The sequence below is a fragment of the Centropristis striata genome, chromosome 20, assembly GCF_030273125.1.
Source record: "Centropristis striata isolate RG_2023a ecotype Rhode Island chromosome 20, C.striata_1.0, whole genome shotgun sequence".
Taxonomy (NCBI): domain Eukaryota; kingdom Metazoa; phylum Chordata; class Actinopteri; order Perciformes; family Serranidae; genus Centropristis; species Centropristis striata.
Genome location: NC_081536.1, coordinates 13,927,256 through 13,950,393, shown reverse-complemented (window position 1 = coordinate 13,950,393; position 23,138 = coordinate 13,927,256). Strand labels below are relative to the sequence as shown.

The 23,138-nt window shown below is 41.0% G+C and overlaps 1 protein-coding gene across 3 annotated transcripts in view; it reads left to right on the top strand.

Annotated features, from left to right (window-relative positions):
- The window catches only part of LOC131993390 (apoptosis-stimulating of p53 protein 2-like), a 30,730-nt gene that overhangs the window by 1,395 nt on the left and 6,197 nt on the right, over positions 1-23,138 (top strand). Inside the window, exons 3-12 of one of the 3 annotated variants that reach the window (XM_059359285.1) lie at positions 11,277-11,424; positions 12,487-12,600; positions 14,321-14,391; positions 15,423-15,524; positions 16,647-16,821; positions 17,401-17,582; positions 17,722-17,886; positions 18,135-18,173; positions 19,763-19,810; positions 20,981-21,164. In XM_059359285.1, the coding sequence (XP_059215268.1) occupies positions 11,277-11,424; positions 12,487-12,600; positions 14,321-14,391; positions 15,423-15,524; positions 16,647-16,821; positions 17,401-17,582; positions 17,722-17,886; positions 18,135-18,173; positions 19,763-19,810; positions 20,981-21,164 (1,228 nt within the window). The remainder of the gene's footprint in view (positions 1-11,276; positions 11,425-12,486; positions 12,601-14,320; positions 14,392-15,422; positions 15,525-16,646; positions 16,822-17,400; positions 17,583-17,721; positions 17,887-18,134; positions 18,174-19,762; positions 19,811-20,980; positions 21,165-23,138) is intronic. The other 2 variants (XM_059359287.1, XM_059359288.1) reach the window with 2 other exon arrangements.

Below are 23,138 nucleotides of genomic sequence, written 5' to 3'. Positions count from 1 at the left end.
GCAAATAGGGTTGTAAGCCATTACATTTTTTTGACCAATCATCAATTCAGTAAATTGCCAAAAGTGCCCTTTTCGTTTTCCTTTATTTGATTGCTTGTTTTGGTTTGTACCTACATATCAGAAGCAGAAAATTCTCACATTTAAAAGCTGTAACCAGAACAATTTGGCATTTTTCTTGATAAATGACTCAAATGATCAGCTGTCAAAATAGGATTTTGTAATAACAATGGTAATTTTCAGTCGACTATTAATTTACATAAGAAATTGCTGTCATTATCTGAATGTTAACACCAAACATTGGAATGGGCAGATATTCACCTTGTTTACTGCGATCGACCTATCTGAAAATAAGATGACTTTACTGATGGCAGTGGCTGATGTTTATCTTTCGTGTCACATCAATTTAGCCATGTTGTGTTGGTTATCTGCAGTCAGACTCGGTCAAAACAATCCTTTAAATCAGTTCAGTTTTTATTTTATAATGAATATTTATTTGTTTCACTGGCACAAAAAAACATCAGCATCGGCATTATAATTGTTATTTTAAATATTAGCATCCACATTGGTCCAGAATATCACAGTCCTGCTTTGTTTTTGCCTCTGCTTCTCCGGTTAATTCTGGACCATTGTGTCCTTGGTGAACCAACAATATGTTAAGTCGCACTCTGTACAACACTGGTCCCACTTTATTTACAGCGATGTTACAACTAATGAGCAATCCAGTGTAATCCGCCGTCATAGTATGCTGAGGTTCCACTAATGATACCAGTCTCTGCTCAGACCTGTGCTTCCAGTAAAACAGCTTGATCAGTGAATTAATCATCTTAGCTGTGAGACAGAGTCGCATTTAGATGACTGCTGTCTGGTGCATGACCTCAGTCTGCTACTGGCACATGGTCATTTGTTATCACCGAGCTCCGTTCTTGTAGACGCCAGTATAAATTGCCACCCTTACATGCTTTTATACAAGATCTGTTTCTTTATAGGCCACGTGAGACCTTGCTAAATGCCCCCAATTCTGTCACCGGAGAATATATCGGTGTGTGTGTCTCTGTTGTGGTGTGTTTGAATGAGATACGGCTTCTGGTGGTCGCCTGATAAACACATAATGGCCTCTATATGGCCATGTCTGATGTGAGGTATTGTCTTAGAAATTACAGCTATAGCCCATGACCCTGCTTGTACAGGCCAGGGGCTCGGGGGCAGTGAGAATGTAGTGTCGTAATTGCTGGCTGGGATGGTAAATAAGGGGTCACTGTTTTCTGAACACAATGAGCTGCAGGGACTCTTTAACAGTGGGTTGTGGAGAGCTCATTGTGTGTGCGCCTGTGCTGTGGCAGCACCCTGATAAGGGATGCTCACCATTTATTGAACATAGCAAGGTATATCTAATTTAGCCCTGATTTACTGTCTCCTCTGCTTGAACCAGAACTTGTTCTACATACACTTATTAATGCCATATTTAGGCTTGAATGCTCTGCTAGTTTATAAGATCAGTGATGTGTACTTTTTGTCAAGATTAATTATATCCTGGCAACGGAAAAGAACAGAAACAAAAAAAAACAACTGTCAGGGAAAAGTGTCTGCACGGTTCTGGATTTAAAATGTTGCCGCCACCTATCGCTTCCTCATTCCTCTCCCATGACACGAGTTGCTTGCTTTGTAGATTTTCAAGTAGATAAACTTTTTTGTGCCTGGGCCTGCATTGTTTGAGTTTTGCATTCTTTGACCACACACATTTGTACCATGTCGCAGCTACACCGCAACAAATCTCACTGTTGCTAGACTTTGTGATGGTGTTATGATGGTGGGAAAATGACATGATGCTCTGGGAAGCCAGATTTTGCTGTGTGTGTCAACAGAAACCTGAGAAGGCTTTCTCTGTAGCACCACAGGCTTTGTGTTTAGTCTGTGGGAGGGTACGGGTCGCTTACGTAAGCAGCCTCATCAGTGATAGGCAAGGACTTTCAAGGGCAATGTTTTGACTTTTATTTGAAGAAGAAGAGTTATCATTATGACTATAAGTAGAGTGGTGTAAAAAGTATCGTATTGACACTTTGCTCCCAACTCAGCAACATAATTATCTATGTATTGTCTTCGTAGCACACAACATTTTGTACAGAAGAATGATTAAATCATCACAGTGCAGAGCAAAGAATATTTACTGAGACAACTGATCATCTATTTCCTTGAACGCAAACTGTGCAGCTCACAATACCAGCATCACATTAGCCTGGTTTCTGAAAGGAAGCACACCAGAGTCACCTGAGCATGTATCGTCTTACCTGCCATGGAATATCGAGTGACTCTCATCTGCGAGGAATCCAGGTGAAAAGCAGAATTTCTCTTAAACAAAAGTCTTAAACAAAAAGGCAACGGCATTGTGACAGCATTGTTTGTTAAAATGTCGAACATTTATTAAAATGTAAGCATTTCAACCAGTACTTGATGCTCTGTGAGTTTTATCCCTGGCACAGGAACTTTAGTGGGGACAAACTACTTTTCTAGAAACTAAATTTAGACCCTGGTTCTTGTGCTTTAAAAAGTAGTGAATGTTCCTGAGTCCCAAAAAGGGTTCCTGGAAAAGTTCCTGCATTAGAAAAGCTCTTTTGTACTCTGCCTCCTCCAATCACCCACTCTCCTGCTTCACCAAAGTCTATTTTGCATATGACAGATTAAACACAAACACAGTTTTCAGTATGCCTTTTTTTTAATAGAAGCCAATTAGTGTGCCATTTTTTTAATCGCTATAACTTGGCTTTTAGTTGAGATAAATGTTGATAGAAAACAGTTTTGCATACAGTTGTTTCCCATACAACAGAATAGGCGACCGACTACTTATAAAGCACTTTAATGTAATTTTAGTCTGTGTATATGATATATTTTGATTCCAGTTTGCTGTTGCCTTGTTGTTACACTGAATTACTTCGTCCAACTGTCAGAAAGGCTTGGGAGGGGGAAAAAAACAACCTCTCCTTTCTGACTGTCACTTATTGTTCCCTTATCTCTCAGATAAGTTGGAACGTTCTCTTCACGTAGAATAGGAGTAGAAGACTATCGCAAGAGAGAGTACAGATCATAAAGTGATAGGCTAAGTACTGCAGTGCAGACAGAGAGAAGAGATCCTGATCGAAGAGTCACAGCTCGCTGCAGTTTCGGTGTGTTGTAAAAACAGCTTTTTTTCTAGACGTTGCAGCTGAATAAGGCTCCTGTGCGTTCTGATTCCGCCTTCTCATGTTTGTTACCCCTGACCTTTCTCCCTCGCCCCCTCATTCCCATAATGCAGCATAAAGAAAGTGAGAGAGGGTGAAAGAGAGATGAAGAGGAATAATGCATAAAGCCATTAGGGAGTTTTCTGCTGCCTCGCCTTTTTGAAGGACTGCTTTGCTGGAACTGTGTCAACTCTTAAAGCTGTTGCAGGGAGACGAAGATGATGCTGCAGTGTCTTACAAACCTGCTGTAATCACATTCAGAGGTGACTCCCTCAACCAGACCTAGTTGACTCATTCGCTTACTACAGCAATACCTGTAATTGAAAGTGTGTGTGTGGACAGAAGGCCCAGCAGCTTTAGGGTGAGACCCTCTCAGGCATGGTCAAAGATACAGTCCAGCTTATTTTCTTCTGCCGTGCCCTTCCTCACACTGTCCATTTCACCAGTTGTCTCATTCCTACACTAGGTATCACATCTGATCTTGTGTAAATGAATGTTGTAGTCAATCCCAGAGTATTATGTCGAGGCTGTCTGACACTTTGCTCCATCTGATCTGACTACACCCATGCTCCTCCAAGGCAGGGATATAATCACAACTTGCTTTGCTTTTGACTATTTGCTCTTGATATTCTAACTGGTGTATTTTACACAGTATTTATGAACATACTCATTTATCTTTTGAGCATAAAGCAATCTAACACTGCAATGTTTCAGCTTGTTCATAGTATACTATACTGTGGCCTTCACTTCAGCAAAGTTCAAGCTAGTACGAAATTAACATAATTGATTTTAATCACTCTTTTATCAACGGGAGGTTGTAATCAGGTCTACCTGAAACCATAGTAACACAATTCAATATTCATGGGTTCACAGGTTCTCTGTTTGAGGTTAGACAGACAGAAACACTGTGACAAGCTGAAAATATAGCTAATGCTACTTACTACGGAGAAAAGCAACCTTTGTCTTCTACAACAGTTTCAGCCCTTTCGCTGTAGTTGAAATAGTGATGCTAAAGTAACTTACCAGATGTAGAGTGGCTATATGTGGGCTGCCATTGGCCACATATTTCATGCTACATTCTCTTTGCCTTCCACTATCTTTTCTATTTTGCAGGGGCACCACCAAGGCAATTGTGAATGTTTAAAAAAAATGCAATCAAGCCAGAGCGTTGTTTTCTCCCTTTAGCAGAATGATAATGTGTCCAGCCAGACAATTCTCCAGTGCTGACACAGTGCTTTGGAGATAGGTCTGGCTTTGCAAGATTACTCAATCATTGGATTGACAGAAAATTAATAATTCTGACAATCGAGATACACGAGTCAATTTATTTCTCATGTAAAAAATATCAAACATTTTGTGGTTCTGACTTATGTGTGTTCCTTTAGTTTTTTTCTATATTAAATTTGCCACATTTGGGTATTTTTATATTTTGCTCCTCCACATCTCCAATTTGAGATGTGGACTTATATTTAACATGAATAATCCAAAGAGTAATCAGTAATGAAAACAATCTTGTTGCAGATCCAGTTTGAACTATAGTGTGTAGGAAAAGTAGACACAGAAATGTCTGCATTGAAAGAGAAAAACATTGACTAAAACAAAGGTACTATTATTGTATGAGTGGAACATTTAGTCACTTGCTGATCTTATGAACATCAGTAAGGATCTAATTACCTCCACTAAGGACAATGGTTTCTGTTTGCTTGTCTGTTTGTCAGCAGGATTACGGAAGAACTACTGGCCCGATTTTTATGAAACTTTGTGGAACGTTGTAGCTTGGGCCAAGGAAATTTTGGAGCGGATCCATATCACAGGGCGGAGATACACATTATTTAACATTGTGAGATAGGGCACATCCTTGGCAGAGGTTTTGAGTGCCCTTGTAGTTTAAAAAAAATGTATGAAAATGCCAAACTAAGATAACGAAATATATCCGTCCTTGCTGTCTGTGTTTGTAGTTGTATTGATGTGAATTGTCAGTGACAGGATGGACTTCATTTACTAGTTATCCTGATATTGCAAAGTAATTCTATTACAGTACAATCCCTTGTGGTTTGTCTATTCTTGGAAATGGGAAACTGCAGTGGCAGACAGTTTTGATCACTCTTAACTCAATATGGGACCAATTGCATTTGGACAATGATCTTGAGAGAGAAATTGACCTTCATGAGTAGAGAGTGGATTGTCAAGGTGGGACATGTGGATTGATATGCTAGGCCTGCTTGATGTATCATTGTGAAAAGATAATTTTTCTACTTTGTTTTTAATTTTCCTCTGACCTGTCAAGTACACTTGCATCAAGACACTATTGCCTTTATTTTACTGCAGTGCGCATGTTTGTTATCTGAACAATCAGTGGGAGTGCCACACACACACACAACACACATTAGCACAGCATTCCTTCCTGTAATTGGCTGCGGGTACAGTGTTGATCTTTAAACTGAACTCATCTCAGAGTCCTCTGTCTAAACACCTAGAGTGGCTTGAAAAGCCTGTTCCCCTTAGGCCTGCGATCAATGGCATCTGCTTCATAGCCCCTCTGGCTTTAATGGAAGAAGGGATCCAAATTAGAAAGTAAAGGGCCAAATCAGCATCTTATAGGCTGTAGGCTTTGTAGCTGATATGTTTATTTTACTCTGTAGTCCCGCACCTCCCTACACGATTTGCAATTTATTTCACTATATATAGTATAGAATTATTAGGTGTTGTCAGACCAGACAGTTCCAGTCACTGAGAGGACACGTTAAAAAAGGATCTTCAAACTATGAAAAAGTTTAAAAATATTGACAAATAAGTCTGTGTTCAAGCAATAACCCAGAATGACTGTTACAGTACCTTTGTCTTTTATGTCTCTCTCTTTCTCGGCCTCTCAGCCATTTTCAGCAGGGCAGGTCAAGTACATTCTGCCAGCTACAGTCACTCTCTCCCTCTGATGTGTTCTTACTACTTAGGGGTTTTAATGTTGCAGCCTTTCATCTCAGACACACACACACTCTGTCTTTGTCATTGTGTCTAGAACAGATTTTCCTAAGCGTATGACATTGACTGTCAGGACTGAAGGTTTTCTGTTGTTGCATCCAAGTCACTACAGTACAGTAACTGAAAAGAAAGAACTGGAAGACCTGGTTATGAAAATGAACACCTGCATACTCTTTGGCATTGGTTTCCCAGAAGGATATTTCACTTTAAACTTAAGGCATAGAGGCCTTAGTCTAACTGCAGGCTATTGAATTTAAGCTTACTATTGTAATACTGTGCCACTGGTCTGTTGAAAGGCTATATTTTTATATAGCGGATTAACTTAATCCCTGAGATATAGCCCCAATGACCTAGCCTTATAGCTGCTCTGCTTTGAGAATATCTACAGTGCAGGCTGCAGTGTTAACAGCCACATTTCCTTGCAGTGGCTATAATTGTCAGTTTGCAATTCTGAGCTGCCGCACTCGCCCCAAACCCTGAGAGACAGCTTTGACTTAGCTGACGCTGTGATGGAATTAGGAATCTTGCGTTATTATAGTGAACCGCCGCAGCAGAGGCAGCTCGTCCCCTTCTCCTTCCCCAGGGCAATCTCTCTGGCCTGTCTCAGGTTGGCAGGAAGTGCAATTCAGCACTTGCTTCTGTCATCCATTCTGATAGACAGAAGGCAAGTGTAGCACATTTTTGTCAGACATTGTCATGTACAATCCAAATTGGTACCGCTCGACTCCCAGGTTGTGTGAGGCCACCTAAGACGATGCTTTCTGGCGAGCTGTGGTGCTACTGTTTGTCTGTTTTGAAATATCAGGTTGTTATTGAGCTGTTTAATTTCATTCGCCGTAGTATCTATGAATATTTAATGAGCTCTCACATTGTTTGGCTGAGTCCAAAATGGGAGTCAAGGTGCTCTTTACACCTGTCTGTCTAGTTAGACAAATAAGGGCAGTTAGCAGAGGCTTCCGCACTAGGGCTGTGAATGTGGAAACTTTTTCTCATATTGATATACTGTAATATATCTGCTTTTGCATGAAAAATTACTTGTGAAGTTGTGTAGTTTATGCACACTGTTCTGCTAATTAAAGTGAAAGTGGACCCTCTGCTGTGTAAGAGATATTCCTCTATATAGCTACAATAAATGTAGGTAAAAATGAATAAATATTTAATTTACATGCAAAGATTTATGGCTAAATGGTTCATTTTGTGTTATGTTTAAACCCCCAACAGATTTTTACCAATACACAACCTTATTACCTACATCTATTTTGCATATTTAAATGTACCCTAACCAATATGAATATGTAGGATGTGTGAAAATTGGCCTGATTAGTTTAGATAATTATGTATATGTTGCACATGTGTGTGATAAGCAGTGACCGCATGCATTAGGTGGATGAAGGTCAGCAGCAAAGTGCTAGCTCATCCAGATCGAGGCTTGGACTTGGTAGTGGTGGCCCTGGATCATTAACTTTAGTGCTGAAGAGAATTGGCTTTCAGTGAAGGGTTTGCCACCCCCAAGACTCTATTCCCCTCCCATCTATGTGTCCTGTCTCCTCCTCTCTCTCTTTCAGTCCCGCTCTCTCCCACCCTCCACCCCCCTCCGCTCTGTTGTCTCTCTTTCACTCTCCAAATATTAACAGGGTCATTTGAATGTCCTACATTGCTGGGAAGTTGTGATGATGTCAGCTGCTCTGCGCTGATCTCTGAATGGCATTTGTTTTAAACTAAAGGCAGACTACATTAAATTGATGCCAGTGGAGGTTTTATTTTAATTACCGGCCCTCACAGTGTAATTTATTACATTAACGGATTCCAGTTTAGTTGTCAGCTACAAACCGCTATCAATAAAACTATTCTGATAAGCAGGCAGGAAAGGAAACTCTTGGTTTTTGGCTTTGTTCTCTGGGGTGGTCTTCTATCACAGAGCTATTAGGTCTTCTATGGCCGCTGAGGAACACAGTGCCTGTTTACAGCTTTCGGTACGGTAGATTACTGACAAGTGTGACTCACTGCTGATTTGCTCTATTGATGGGATTTTTCATTTACATCCCTATGGAACAAACCAGTTGAGTCAGGTCCTCTGAGTCAGACTGCTACCCCTTGTTTTCATCATCATCTCATCACGGCAGACAAACAAACCTTCTGCAGTTGTGTATGTTGCTAAGGAGACTTTCAGAGGAAACGTGTCACCTGCCCACTCACTCAGTTAGCTTCATTTAAAGAAGAAAAGGACAATAAAGCTACTTATCTTAAGGCTGTTGTGCTTTTTTTCTCGGTGCACCCCACAGTTCAAAAGCAACTCAAACACTTTTGTTTCTGCTCCATGGCTGCAGCTGCTCTGCATGCTCTCGCCCCCCAAGCCCTTTGTGCTTGTGACCCTGCTGACCTGATGTTCCCACCATGGCCCCTGTAGGCATGGCCGTTCACGGCAGTGTGCTGAGAATAGAAAAACCTGACAGTCCAACCTGGAGGTTTAGGGCACGAACAATACAATTTTAACAATTATACACTTTCCAGCTTATTCTTGGGCTGCTGCTTTTCTATTGCAACAGTAATGAAGTCACTGTGAAGACATTGTTTTGTGCCAAAAGCTGGGGCTTAAAGAGAAAGGTTGAGTAAGTTCAAGTGGTGCCATGCCCCAGGACACCTATGCTATGTCATAATATTGGTTTTATTACGGCCTTATCAAAGCTCTCACTCGCCTTTCGTGTGATCAGATAACAAACGGGACCGTATTCCAGCACGGACCTTAAAGCCTCTTAAGCATACATCTACTGTATAATTACACTGAGACGCAATTTTTTGCTTTCATGTTTACTGTCAGTGTTTGTAAAGGTTTTTAGTATCTAGTGTTGTCACGTTACTGGAATTTCTCACTTCAATACATCACCTTGGAAAGTCAATACACTTTTCAAGACCACAATACCAATACCAAAATGTGTCTGTGAAATATTTACAAGGGGAAGAGTTGGCAGGGTGCAGGCGAGATACAGTGAGCTCACATGCAAGTAAAATGTTGTAGTACAAGTCTTCAGTGATTGTGTTTATTAATTTGCAAGAGGGGGGAGACAAAAGTTCCACACTGCAGGTTGTTCAATAATTGAAACTTTTTTTATGCGAATGAAAAAAACATTCTTCTAGTGCATGTTAACATGTTAATAAGCCTTTGACCTTGTCACACATACAAAAGGCAATAATTACAATAGCTCTGCACTTGCTGTTTTTTTTATGTATGAGCTGCACATGGACGTAGTTACCCTTTAAGGCTTCCTGTCAGAAAGATCTCTGACGAACAGGTCTTTCTGTTTAGACCCTTTCACAATATTAACCGAGTCTTAGAAAGCCCTGAAGGCTAACTTCACCTGTGCAAGTATGAGCAACATACAGTTGTTGCTGTGGTTGCTGCAGTAAGCACGACAGTTTTATGAGTCTAGCATAATTTGTTGTGGAAAAGGTAGACAATGTTTTTAAGTTGTTATGTGCAGGGTGCCATAAATTAAGGTGGGGGAAGCTAAAACCATAGCAAAACCTGCAAAATATTATTTTAACCCGATCGAATGAGACAAGTGACGAGAATACAGCCAAGTGAGTTAGTGAGAGGAGGCAATGTGTGTGTGAGAGAGCAGAAAGTTGCCACCCAGATATTGATCCTTTAGAAAATGAGTATTGAAACCGTTTCAAATATTTAGTATGGAGATGCATTAAAAAAAAAATCAATATTTCTGTTAACACATGGAATAACATTTTTGTGCTAGATGTATATTTATAAATTGACTGCTAAGGAATTACTTTGACAGGTCTTCTTTCTGTTATTAAAGTGGATGTCTATTACAACTATAAACATAAACAATGTCTTGAACATTTCTTTTATAAGCACTAAAGGAGCTGTCAGAATGGAATGTGGTAGGATTTCCAGCTTTAGGATGCTTGCTGTTAGACAGCTCAATTTTCTGCTCACTGTCAATGTGTTATTTTTTTTCTGTAGTAGCTGAAGGCTTTCACAACCGCATTCCACTTCAGTGACATCTTCGCTGAGATAGTCCATTTCTTTTTAGATAGTCAGTAACCAGTCTCAGGCTTCTGTCAGTCACAGACTGACATACAAATCCAGCATCTCCAGAGTCTGCAGTGGTCTGTCCCCTTGAGAGGGCTTGGCAGGCGTATTTATTCTATGTGTGTGTGTGTGTTGGGATAGAGGGATCTCTCAAAGTGGTGACAGCACCAGTTAGCAGTTGGATGGCGTGGGGTGAAATGGAATTCTGGGTGCTGGCCTCTGATTTCTCTGTTGACACACAGGAATGAGGGTTGGGAAACAGATACTGTTATGTGCAGCCCGTTTAATACTTGCAGCCTTTTATATCAAACTGGTAGAAATTTTACATGTCGGGTCATGGCGAGCAAAACAAGGTGAAATATGCAGAGAGATAGTGAGAGATGAAATGCACGTCTTGTACTGACGTTATCTCAATCATCAAAATAATTTTAATGAACCAATTAACACTGCAAATGAGCCAATTTTAAGGAAAATATTTTCCCCTTGTGGTACGACTGGAACATAAGAGGTTATAAACCCTTGTATAGCCATTTAAACAATGTGACTGTATAGTCTATCCATATATTTTGTTTATTCTTGCCAACTATGCGGATGATTAACTTAATATTCAGCAAAACGCTTCATCCAGCAAGTGAGCTAATAGGAATTAAACTAGAGTCACAATAAAACATGCAGTGAAATTCACTTTCTAATAACATTATTAAACTGATGTTCAAATGTATCAGTAGTTTCACTGTTAGTAGAGGTGGTGAGCATCCTTCGGGCTCACAATGGTCATTAAGCCAATTTAATTGTAAATGTGCTGTAGATGACTTGCCTGAATAAAACTGTATGGAATCTTAATGTAAAGTCGGCTATGTCTGAAAGATAAAATGACATCACTTTAACAGACAGATGAACCCAGTGTTACATATTCCATGTTTGAAAAGTGTGAGTGAAGCACACTCATCACACTCACAAACACTCTTCACTTTATCCTCTATTGTTATTTCACTTCTCTATCTAATCTGCTTCTCTCCCCCTCCCGCTGTCCCCAGATGTTCCTGACAGTATACCTCAGTAACAATGACCAGCATTTTACTGAGGTTCCCGTTACCCCTGAGACAATGTGCCGGGACGTGGTGGAGCTGTGCAAGGAGCCGGGGGAGACAGACTGCCACCTGTCTGAGATGTGGCGTGGATCTGGTGAGCTGTTATCATTGTCTATCTACACACAATGAGATTTTCAGTCACATGCTGATTTGGTTGTGGAATATGGATGTATCCCAGCTAGGGGACTGGATGCAGTGTTCAGGCACTTGTTTGTCTCCTTCCTTTTAATTAGAGGGAAATTGCTTTTCTGAAGTCGACCATATATGGAGATTAACTGTGTGGTCAACTGCTTGGCAGTTTCTTTTTGAAGGGCTTATCTCTTTTGGGTCTGCAGTGCAAATGAAGCAGAGCTCATAATCCCTGCAACAAACACAAGTACCCAGACATCCTCCACATCTCTCAGGTGGTAGGAGGAGGGGTTGAGATTTTATGTCTTCCCCTTTTTCCCCATCTCTGAGAGTCAGGAGGTATTCAAAATCAAAACTCAAGGAGCCAGGCTACGTAGCTGTTTCCATGGTGACGCTGCTAAAAGAGCGAAGAAAGTGCCAATTATTGTGTTTGAGTACTTCCACAAGTAGTCTGAAAAGATTGTCTCATTTTGCAGCCATTTCTCTCTTCAGACTGCTGCCGAGTCTCCTTCAAAAACACAGCAGTGACATTTTGCATCAAATTTAGATGTAAAGCTATTAATAACCTGGATATCACAGTCGTTACTGATTTGTTTTGCAGTCATGCCATGATAATAGATCAGTTTCATTGACCTCTACTTGACTGTAATGTGTCAGTCCATTTGTGTAATGAAATGGTCTTAAGCAGGTTGAAGAAAATGTCTGAGGAATGGATGATGAGCCTTTTGGCTCAGTACCAGCCAGAATAATTGACAACACATCACAGTTGTTTTCCCCGAGGTCATTACTCAGAAAGATCAACTAGATGCAGATGGTGCTGCTGAAATGAATCTTCTTTCAGTGAAGGCCAGCAGTGTCAGGCTCATGCTTCAACACAATTTTACAAAGCAAAACTCGCATGCTCTCTGGGTATTTTCACATGTTTTAACCTTGCCAAATTAAATACAATTTAAAAGATAAATATTGAACTTATGGGTGTGTTTTTATCTCACCTGACCGCTGACGTATTTATGTATTCTGTCTGCAGAGCGAGCTGTAGGTGACGGGGAGAGGATGCTGGATGTGCTCCAACGATGGGGACAACACAGGGCAGAGGTGCGCTTCTTCCTGCGTCACAATCGGGCCCTGAGCAGGGAGTCGGGTAAGTGTTTCTCTCAGCACACAGCTCAACCACACATAAAACGGATAATGAAGCAGCAAGCAAGGGTTTCTCTGTTCACTCTACTCACACGAGAGTAGTGGTTTAGACGAGGGTAGTCCCAAGAGAATTAGACATTTGACACCGACATAGTAAACTCCAGAGATGCCTGCAGCCTCTAAACATACACATATTCACTCTGGCGTCAAGGAAATGTCCACTTACAGCCTGTTTGAGGCTGAGAAGAAACCAGATCACCTCTTCCTTTACTCTACAGTTTTACACAAAGACGTGAAAGTTTTGAAAATGCTTAATTTGAACCATTAGGTTTTTAAGGTAAGGAATATGGTTGAATTTAAATATATATTTATGTATTATATAATTTTACATTAATTGCATTTGAAGTAACAATTTAGATCTGATGATAAAGACATTGGGAGTCTGAATTTATTTATTTTAGGCTTGATATAGCTTGAAAAATGCTCAAATTTAACTGTTTTTAAAAGCTGTGCAAACCCTATGCAGCCCTGTTTGGAGGTGGTACTCTAAAGACTGCCTTCATCCAGGAAGGGGTTTTATATTAGCAGACCTGAAATCCTTGAACAAGCCTTATTTAGCCGTACTGTTGGAGGCCAGGGTGTCCCAGTCACGTCGTCATAAGCCTGTTACTTTTCAGTTTTCTAAGGAACACAGAAAACTCTAGTATTTTGGTCGTGCGCTATCCTCTCAGCCCCCAGTTGCATAACTAAGCCCCTTTACCCCTCACAGCTTGAGTCTGGCCCAGGGATTAGATGGCTGTTTTCCCTTCCTGTTATCTTAGCCTGCTCTTGTTTTCCCACACTGTTAGCTTAGCTGTGCTCAGTGTTTGCAACACAGTGCTGTAATACCTTTTTTCTGTTACCGTATTTGTATTAAGGACGAGTACATTTGGTCTCCCGTTTCTGTGCTGTTTGTCTTACTCATGGAAATACTGTTGTACTCAGTCCTGTAGTACAGAGTCAGATAAATGTTCACACTTCCTGATGCAGGCATGTTATTTCGCCCCAGGTCAGAGGACATGTATTATCTCACACTGAGTGTAACTTATCGAGCCTTAGCATGGTGTTGTGTTCACACCAACACTTAACCATGTGCATGTATTTAACATGCATACTGTATGTCAAGGGTCATCTAAAACCATTATGCAAGCTAAAGGGCTTTGGTCTCGGCCAAGGCTTTAAAGGTGGGCTCTGGATTGTCAGACCCCCCCCCCTCTGAGCTGTCAAATGCCAGTAGCATGGTTGGATATAAGTGCATTCATGTACACAGACTAGCACGTACACACACACACACACACACACACACACACAGTTGTGGGACCCACCGCCAGACGGTTATGTATTAGGTTAAATCCTGAGATTACGGCAAGTCACAAAGAGCACTGATCCCAGTTGTTTCCCAGAGGAGGTAAGATCATTCAGCACTAGCCAGTCTGTTTTGCCGAGCTGTATACTGATCTACACCCTCCTCTGCAGCAAGTCCACAGAAAGCCGTACGGAGTGTACCCTTGTCTGTCAGAGACAGTGACAGGCAAAAAAGCAAGGGTAATTTTTCACAGTTGTCTGCAAAGGCCAGTTGTTTTCTTGGTTTGCTGTTTCTTGGTTTGGACCAAACTGAGGCTTGGATATACAGTTACAGTACATTGTGATGTCTGATGGAGTCTTCTATCGTGTTGGTTACTCAGGTGGGTCCAGAGGCTCAGAGCCGAAGAGGAATGGAGTGAAGGGTCCCCCAGACAGAAGAATGGAGAATGGGGTAAGTTTGTGTATCTTCTTTTTTAGACAATGTGAAATAGTTTCAGCAGGGTTCTTCTATTGTTAATGAAAAATGTATCTTGATGCAATATTTTACCTCTGCCACTTAAACACTACAGGACCATATCTATACTTTTACAAACTTAGATTTTTAATATTTAAAGGGAAAAATCAGAGCCTACCTAACAATCTGAGTTACCTCAATGGATTCCATTGCAGCGTCTGTCATGGCTGCCAACTGCTTCGCTCTCACTCAATTCTTGACTAATATCAAAAAATGTGTTGTCCCCATTAGTCACTTCTCCCCTTTATTCCGCCCCCTTTTATAGAGAATGGGGGTGGGCGCAGGGGACTTTTAGGGGGGGATAATTGATCAACAGTAGATGCCACATAGAGGTGGTGTACACCATCTGAAAGCTGGGAACCTGAAGATTAATTTGAGATGCACCTCAGCATGTTTCAAATTGTCATTAATCTGTAATAGTAATTAAAATGTATTAAGGCTAACAACATTATGATATATGGTTATGTTTCATGAGTTGTTGTGGCATTTTTTTTGGTTGATACGATTTCTTACACAGATTCAATCCCATCATGTGGGTCAGATTTTATTATTAACATAAATTCTGTGACCTCGTTTGTTGTGTCTTTATACTGAACAACAAGCCAGCTTCATGATTTGCTAAGGGGTACTTATTAATTCAATCCAAAAACACCCTGCAGTGTTTAAATGCAAATGAAAGATTAATCAGCACATCGTAACACGAACATGTCTGTTTATATAATTATCAAGTTGAGAGAATGTCTCTTGGAAAAACATGTTGTACTACAAATCCTAAAATCACAAAAAAGGCGAAGGGATTGCTTCACTAATCTCCCCACATGTGTTTTTTTTCCTGTTGCTTATTTTGCTTTTCTCACTTCAAGTCTACACTTGTTGTCTTGTAGTAGACTTTAAATTAATTTCAGCAAAGCGTATTTTAAAACACCAGCTTGACTGTGTTTTCTGTCCCTTTATGTATCCCTGCCCAGGTGGCGACACCACGAATGGACATGACGCTAGCCGAACTACAAGAGATGGCCGCCAGACAGCAGCAACAGATAGAAGCTCAACAACAGCTCCTTGCTTCCAAGGTGAGTTGCATAAAGATGGAGTGCAAGATGAAAGGGGAGATGGGGACTGGGAGAGAGATGGGTGGATACAGGGATGAAGAGGTTTAAGTGGCGGAGATGAAAGTATAAACCAGAGGAGGAGAGACAAAATAATGGAGCAAGATTAAAGAGGGGGTTATTGGGAGAAAGTAGGTCGATATTACACAATACAAAGGTAGTAAAAAAAAACAACTAGTGCACTTAAGTAAAGATGACAAGAGAGAGTGAATGTGGTGGTTGTGATGGACAGGTTAGATGAGTTATATATGACTGCGGGTGATGTGTTTACAATTTGAGAAGCCTGAGACAGCTGCCTGCCTTGGATTCTCACAGTGCAGGACTCATCTGGTATTTGAAGATTTTTTCCCCTTTCTTTGGACTTGTTTCTAATTTTGCCCATGTTTTATTGGTGACGGCGGGAAAAGACATTTGACAGAAAACAGACATGATATAATTAAATACTCGTCGTTTTTTTCTTTCTACGCATTACTCGGGCACCTTAAAATGTTTCTATTCCACTGAATGTGTTACCTGTCTCTCTCTCTCATTTGTGTAAAAAAACAAAAAGTAAAAAATTGAAATTAAAATTGACCTGCAGGGTGTCACTCCCTAAGTGCTTAACCCACTTTCACATTCTGTTCAGACAACTGTTGCCTGAAGGTGATATAGCATGCCAAGGAATGTAGCTTGAGGCAGTCATACACTTACAAGTCCTGCATACTAGACAAGTAAACACACCGAAGAGCACACATCACCTGGTACAGTTCCGGATAGAGTCTCTGTTGTGCTACCTGTTTTAGGAGAGTTCTGTCACGTGTATAGTAAACCGCATCATAGTTCAAGACTGTTGAGTGATTTTGAAAGCCAAACACTGTTTTACTCCAGAGAATATTTTTCTTAATCCCAACTTCACTAGGCGTGTGGATAAAATGCATTCCTAACCACCAGCAGGAGCCGTTACAGTTGGAATCCCAGGACTCTTGGACAGCAGCTGTTGAGCAAAGCATACTGGCCTGTGTGGATTACTCGTACATAAAAGTGAACAGGGATATTTTATTATGTTTCTGACCTTTGCTCCCTTTCTCCTCACTTTTGTCTCTCCAGGAACAGAGGCTGCGCTACTTGAAGCAGCAGGAGCAGCGTCAGCAGCAGCAGGCCTCTGAGCAGGAGAAGCTGCAGCGCCTCAGAGAGAACATCGAGAACCAGGAAACTCGGCTCAAGAAGGTCCGGGCCCTCAAGGGCCAGGTGGAGCAGAAGCGCCTAAGCAATGGCAAACTGGGTATGCTCGTAGACTTTTATAAATGGATGTCTGCTCGGAATATTGTAGGCATAGAAAATTAGATTTTGATAGATTCAAGGGGACACATTTTGCAATACCTATTTTTCAGTGCCTGTGCACATACATTTGGTTATCTGGAGTGCCTATCAACCCACAAACTGAATTAAGACAACTTTCTAAGCTGCCTTGATCAGAAAACATTCATGTTTGACTCCCCTTCCCAAATCACATACGGCTTATTAGAATATACCATGGCCCATCTGAGTATATCCACCCAGTGCTTGAGAATTACCTTTGCAAAGGTAGTTAAAGACATCAGGCCTAAAATGGAGCATTTAAGACAGTGAGTGGTTACAGATGGACAATATGAGTAAAAAAATGAATATGCTATTTGGACGTTAAAGCATGTTAACATGTTATAGTAGAAAACCGAAATATAAGTATGAAAATAAAACTTAGCATAATATGTCTCCTTTAAAGCAGAATGTCTTTTTTTAACTTTCTGTCTGATGTTATGATATTCTTGTCATCTTCTCCCTGCCTGTTATTTCATCTCTCTACCCCTCTCTCTCTCTCCAGTGGAGGAGATAGAGCAGATGAACAACCTGTTCCAGCAGAAGCAGAGACAACTTGTTATGGCTGCGTCCAAGGTGGAGGAGCTCAGCCGACAGCTGGAGTTGCTTAAAAATGGCAAAATGGACAACTTCCATGACAACCAGAGCTCTGTGGCTGAACTTGACCGCCTCTACAAGGAGCTGCAGGTGTGCAGAAAAAAAACTGACTAAGTTGAAATCATCAGCAAAATAAAATTCACTTCCAAAGACAGTATTTGTTTAAAATGTGCACAGATGTTGAACTAACTTCTCTTTGTCCTCATGTCTTGTCCTTCTTGGCGGTCAGCTGAGGAACAAGCTCAACCAGGATCAAAACTCTAAGCTGCAGCAGCAGAGAGAGGGCCTGAACAAGCGCAACCTGGAGGTGGCTGCCATGGACAAACGGATTAGTGAGCTCCGAGACCGGCTGTGGAAGAAGAAGGCAGCACTGCAGCAGAAAGAAAACTTGCCTGTAAGTATTATTACACCAACGCAACATAAAAAACATTCACATAAGCTGATACAGAACCCCCTCGAGAGTTATCTTTTATATTTTGTGAAAGCTGTTCTCTAAATTTTAATTGTTATCATGACTTACTCACATTTTGTCAAGCCACTGTTGTTTATATCTGCAAATAAGTGATGGAAATGGTTTTGATCAGAACTCCCCCTAGTGGCCACCTAATAAAGGCTGTTTGTATCTCTCTTTACCTCCGGAAGCCTCAGATTCCCTGGCATTCAGAGGTCACCCATGCCAACGTAAGGCTCCGTAACGTCGACATCTTCTGTGTGGGAAAAACTAGTGACACCCTCACTCGAAGGAGTCCACTCCTATCCGCCTTTTTTTTCTATTCTTTGATCTCTCTGTCTGAGATAGCTGGTGGGGATTGATCATCGTTTTGATCCTGTCGCAGAGTTGCATTTGAGTTTGCACTCCAACTACTTCACTCAGAAGTGGTTCCAGTCCCAATTGGCAGAAACAACTCCTGAAGATGAGAGAGGAGTAACGAGTGCAGGCTGACATCTTAGACGGGCAGGAATGCCAGGGGAGATGCTATCGCTTCTGGCTGCATGGAAACAGGAAAAGGCAAATAATCAGATTACGAAGGCCAAACAAACATATCACAATTTTTTTTTCCAAAACACATTTTATACAAAAATACACAACAAGGTTTAACCCATACTAGAAATTAGCAGGCTGAATAAGTCATTTTTTTACAAGCTCTAATGGGTGTTAAAGTTTTGGCTCTGAGCTTGCTGCCTGGTGTCTCCCTACTCTTCTACTCCTCTTTCCAGGAGTTGTTTTGAACGCAGGTTGCCATGGGACTGTAAATAAGAGTCAACAGAGACTGTGAGGAAGAAAAATTAACATGCTTGAAGTTGAATGCTTGTGAAGGGATAGCAAAGATGTAAGGGCGGCCAAAAAGAAAACATAATCATTCTGATTGAATGGTGGATGATTTTATGTTTTTACCCCCTTAGAAAACAAGTCATTTTTCCTCTGTCCTTTACGCAGTAATTTCTTTTAATTATGTTTTCCTAATCAGGCGACTTCCTCTCAGACATAATTAAGGTGTTTCATTAACTTTCTTTCTTTCAACCAAATTAACATTCAACCAATTAACCTCAAAGATTGCTTTTCATTATGATTTATAACTTTGTAAAGCAAATCACAAAGCTGTTTGTAATCAGTGCATTCAGATTTTTTTTTCTGTGTTGTAGATACAAAAAAAACGCCTTAGTTTGCAGCATGCAATGTTTACCTAGCAAATGCAGCGTACAAGATCTAAAGTGACTTATAAGTTAGGATATAAATAAGTAATGTTATAATGGAGATTTTACATATACTTCTGAAGCTCTGCTGGAAGCATTTTACATTTAGTAGCAACTTGCACCCTAATCCAGTTTAAAAGAAGCCTATCTTCTCTTTTGACATATATAATAAAGTAGGAGCAGAACAGAGAAAGGTGTGTCTTTGTATTTGCATGTGTGCACATGCATGTGTGTGTGTGTTTTAGTGATGAAGGCCTGAATAGGCCCTAGTGAGGAGGTGATTTACCCACACCCTGCTTGGAATCATAATGAGTGGGCCTTTTTCATACCAGCACAAAGACACACTCCATCCAAGCTGCTCTCTCCTCCAACCGAACAGCAAGTGTCCGGCTGACATCACCCAACAAGCACGTATAACCGTACTGACTGGAGAGAGGTGCCAGCCTAGAGTCATCCCGCATCGTCTTAGTGACATAGACCAGGAAACACTTAGGAAAGGTTCATATTAGACTGGTAAAGGGGATAATTTGGTATTTTGAACTGCTGTTGCATGTTTGTGCTTTTGTTTTTTCAAGAATGGCTATCCTGGTAAAGAGAGGGCTTCAAAAGACACTCATCTTCAGGTAACTAAACTAGTATTGGAGCTAAACATATGTGTCTCATTTCTTTCTGATTTGATCTCCTAAGTATGACATGGCACATCCATTAGTCCTTTTTTCTTCAGACTGTTGATGGGCAAGGTGAGCCATCTTCATCTTCTTTTAGATGGACAGCTTGTTATAATGACATCAGCAAGATATGTTTTTGTCCTGAGGTTGAGCTTTTGTTTGACAGCTGGTTTAACACAAGTTTGAAGTGAAAGTTAATCAGTGTGTTTGTTGGGATTGGAAACCAAAATGTATATAACTTCTTCTATAAGATGTTGTATCTTTGACTAAGTTACTGTCTTCTAACTTCATGATTTATCTGATTAGTGCCTCAAATTGTGCTACAGAATTTAAGAGGTTGTACTGTCAGTATGGATTTTACATCCCCTGTCCTAGCTGCTTTAAAATCACTGCATGATGTTCCACTGCAACATGTTATATAAAAAGCACCATGCTAATGAAATGAGAGGGTATGAATATTTAATAAATATGGGTGAGCTAAATCTTTATAAATCAGCAGCTGTAATGCATGTGTTTTCTTGAAGCAGTAGTGACTAAACAGACTTGTATTTAGGTTACTGAGCAATCACTCTGAGTGGTTTATGGTGGGATTCAGAGGATGGTAATGTTAGTCCATCATTTCAAGTAAATTGATCAATCATCAAGCCCTACCAGCAGTCTAAAAACTTTCAGGAGTGTCTCGATATAAAGAGACTGCTTTTCAAATCTGTGAACCCGTCTTCATTTTGTTCCGAGTAACAACTAAGCCCGCTCTGGTGACACCTGCAGGCCGAAGTTTATATTTTAGCCTTTCTAGTGGGAAGAATGTAAAGAAATCAAGATTTCTTACCATTTTTCATCCCTCATACAATGTTGTTTTTTGTCAGAGGGTTGCTGTAGAGTTGATAAGTGCCTCAGTGTTCATCATTTCAGCATGCTTTCTGTGATATTCATCTCAATTTCAGTTTCTGTTTTTCTGTATCATTAATAAAATACATCAGATAACATTTTGATTACCATTTTGTCATCTATATATTCATGTGTTTTCTCTCTGCTGTTTACCATAATACAAGATATTTGAGATCACTGACCTTTGCCGCTCTAACAACATCTGTCTTTTTTCTCTCCGACCCTTTCACTGTACAGGTGCCCTCTGATGGCCAAGCTGGACAGCAGTCAGGTCCGTCTCGGGTGGCGGCAGTTGGCCCATACATCCAGTCTTCCACCATGCCCAGGGGCCCAGTGAGACACGACCTGCTTGTAAAACCAGCCTACCCAGACGGCACTGCCACCCTTCCAGCCCACGACCCGCAGAGCAAGGCCGGCACAGGTGAGCAGCCTTCTGCAGCCTTTCAGCTTCTGACCGGGACTCGGATTTCTGACTTGGAATCAGACCTTCACATTGTCTCTTCTGTCATTTCTCAGAGATATAAAATTAAGTTTGAATTGTCAGATCACAGTTATGCAAGGAAACCAGAGTCCTCAACTACTCTTCCCTGTAATTCTTTATGAACTAATGCATTGCCTGTTCAAAAATGCGACTGTTTGGAACGGGCCAATTGCTTGGCCTCTAATATTGCTGCTAGTAGATTTTTCAAGGACCACCAAAACTTCACAGTAGACAGTGTGCTTTCTTGATACTTGAGCAATAAACTTGCTATTTCATAGTTGTATTCCCTTAAAATGCGTGGTATTTGCTAATGGCTAGCTATTTGGGACCAGGCTATTTCCTGGCATTTATTCTGAAAGTTATTCTGCTTATGCTTAAAACATTTGGGTATTGTTTTATAAGTTATATATTGAAACCCCAGTGGTGGAACGAACTTCCAAACTCCTTTTTTTCTGCTGAGTCCTTATCAACCTTTAAGAAGAGACTGAAGACCCAACTCTTTACTGAACACCTTCACACTTGATCAGATGACAATAAATGAAAGAAAATAAACTGTTAGCACTGACCGCTCGCGCGACCTAAAAGCACTTACGTCCTTATGGACTCAAACTTAACCCATGGCACTTACACTATTGTTGTTTCTTGACTTCATCTGTGCTTGTGTTGTATTAACTCTCAAATGTATGTCACTTTGGATAAAAGCTCCTGCTAAATGACATTGTAGAATTGTAGAATTGAAACGTAACGACTGTCCTGCTTCCAGGAGCAGAGGAGTCTGGGACACCCACTGGTTGCGATGTCACTCTGAGCTCAGAAGGTAGTTAGTTGCTTCCTGGATGGTGTGCTGTGACCAAGTTTTGCTGAGCCTGAACTTTGAACACATTTTCTGAAAAACTTTGAATAGGTTTTGCAGTGAGTGAAGCAGTTTTTAAACCAGTGTCTTTAATGCCACGCTGCGTGTCTCTTTGTGCTACTCTTCTTTTTTCTCCTCTAAAATCAAGTTTGAAAGAGAGTACGGAGCAAGCTGCTGTTAGACCAGCACCCTCTCCCCACGGACGGCACGTAGCATGTGTGCTGTGTAATGGAGGGGAACAAAGTCTGGCTGAACCAATGATGAACCAGAGCAACATATCCCATTTAAAGATGTTCTTTGTGCCATCCTCTTTCTCAGTAATTCTTTCTCACGCGCTCTATCTCTAGACTCGCTCTCCTAGCCCTAAATCAGCCCCTCAGTGGATAGTGGACCAGCAGTGCACTTTATGTTATTAAAAATGAATGATCCGACACCAAAATTAGTCATTACAAAACAACAGCAGAAGGGATCCCCCTCCCTCGTTCCCTGTCTCACCCCCTCATGAGCCCATGTTTTCCTATTTAAAGCAATTCCACATACAGTAAGTAAAAGTAACAGGTTTTTCCCAGTCTGTCATGATGTTGCACGCAATTATTTCTGCATGCTGAGTTGATTTGCAGTATGGAAAGAAGAGAGATAGGGATGGGCGGGGACGCAGAGGAATCTGCTCTAAGTATACACCGTTTCCCAGTTCTTCTCTAGCAGGGGCATTGTGCATAGTATCAGGCGGGCTCCTGGAGTTTGTGCTGGTCTCTGCGTGGCCCCTCAGGGGGGCCTCTGCCTGGGCCCAGCCAACAGCATGTCGAGAGCAAATCTGGAGCTCTAAGGCTACTTTGTTTTTCTTGTCTTTCGAATGCATCTTCCTCAGAAGCCATGTTCTTGCTTAAGCCTCTGAAAGAGCTGCGGGCTAAGAGAAAAGGTACACACTTGTGTTTGTGTGTGTGCGTGCGTGCTTCTCACCGGCTTTGTTTCATTGTGTTTATTTTTCAGAGATATTTTTTTTATAATTTCCTAGCTGGATATTTGGTCCTGTTTGCTTGTTTTGCTGCTGTTTGTTAAGG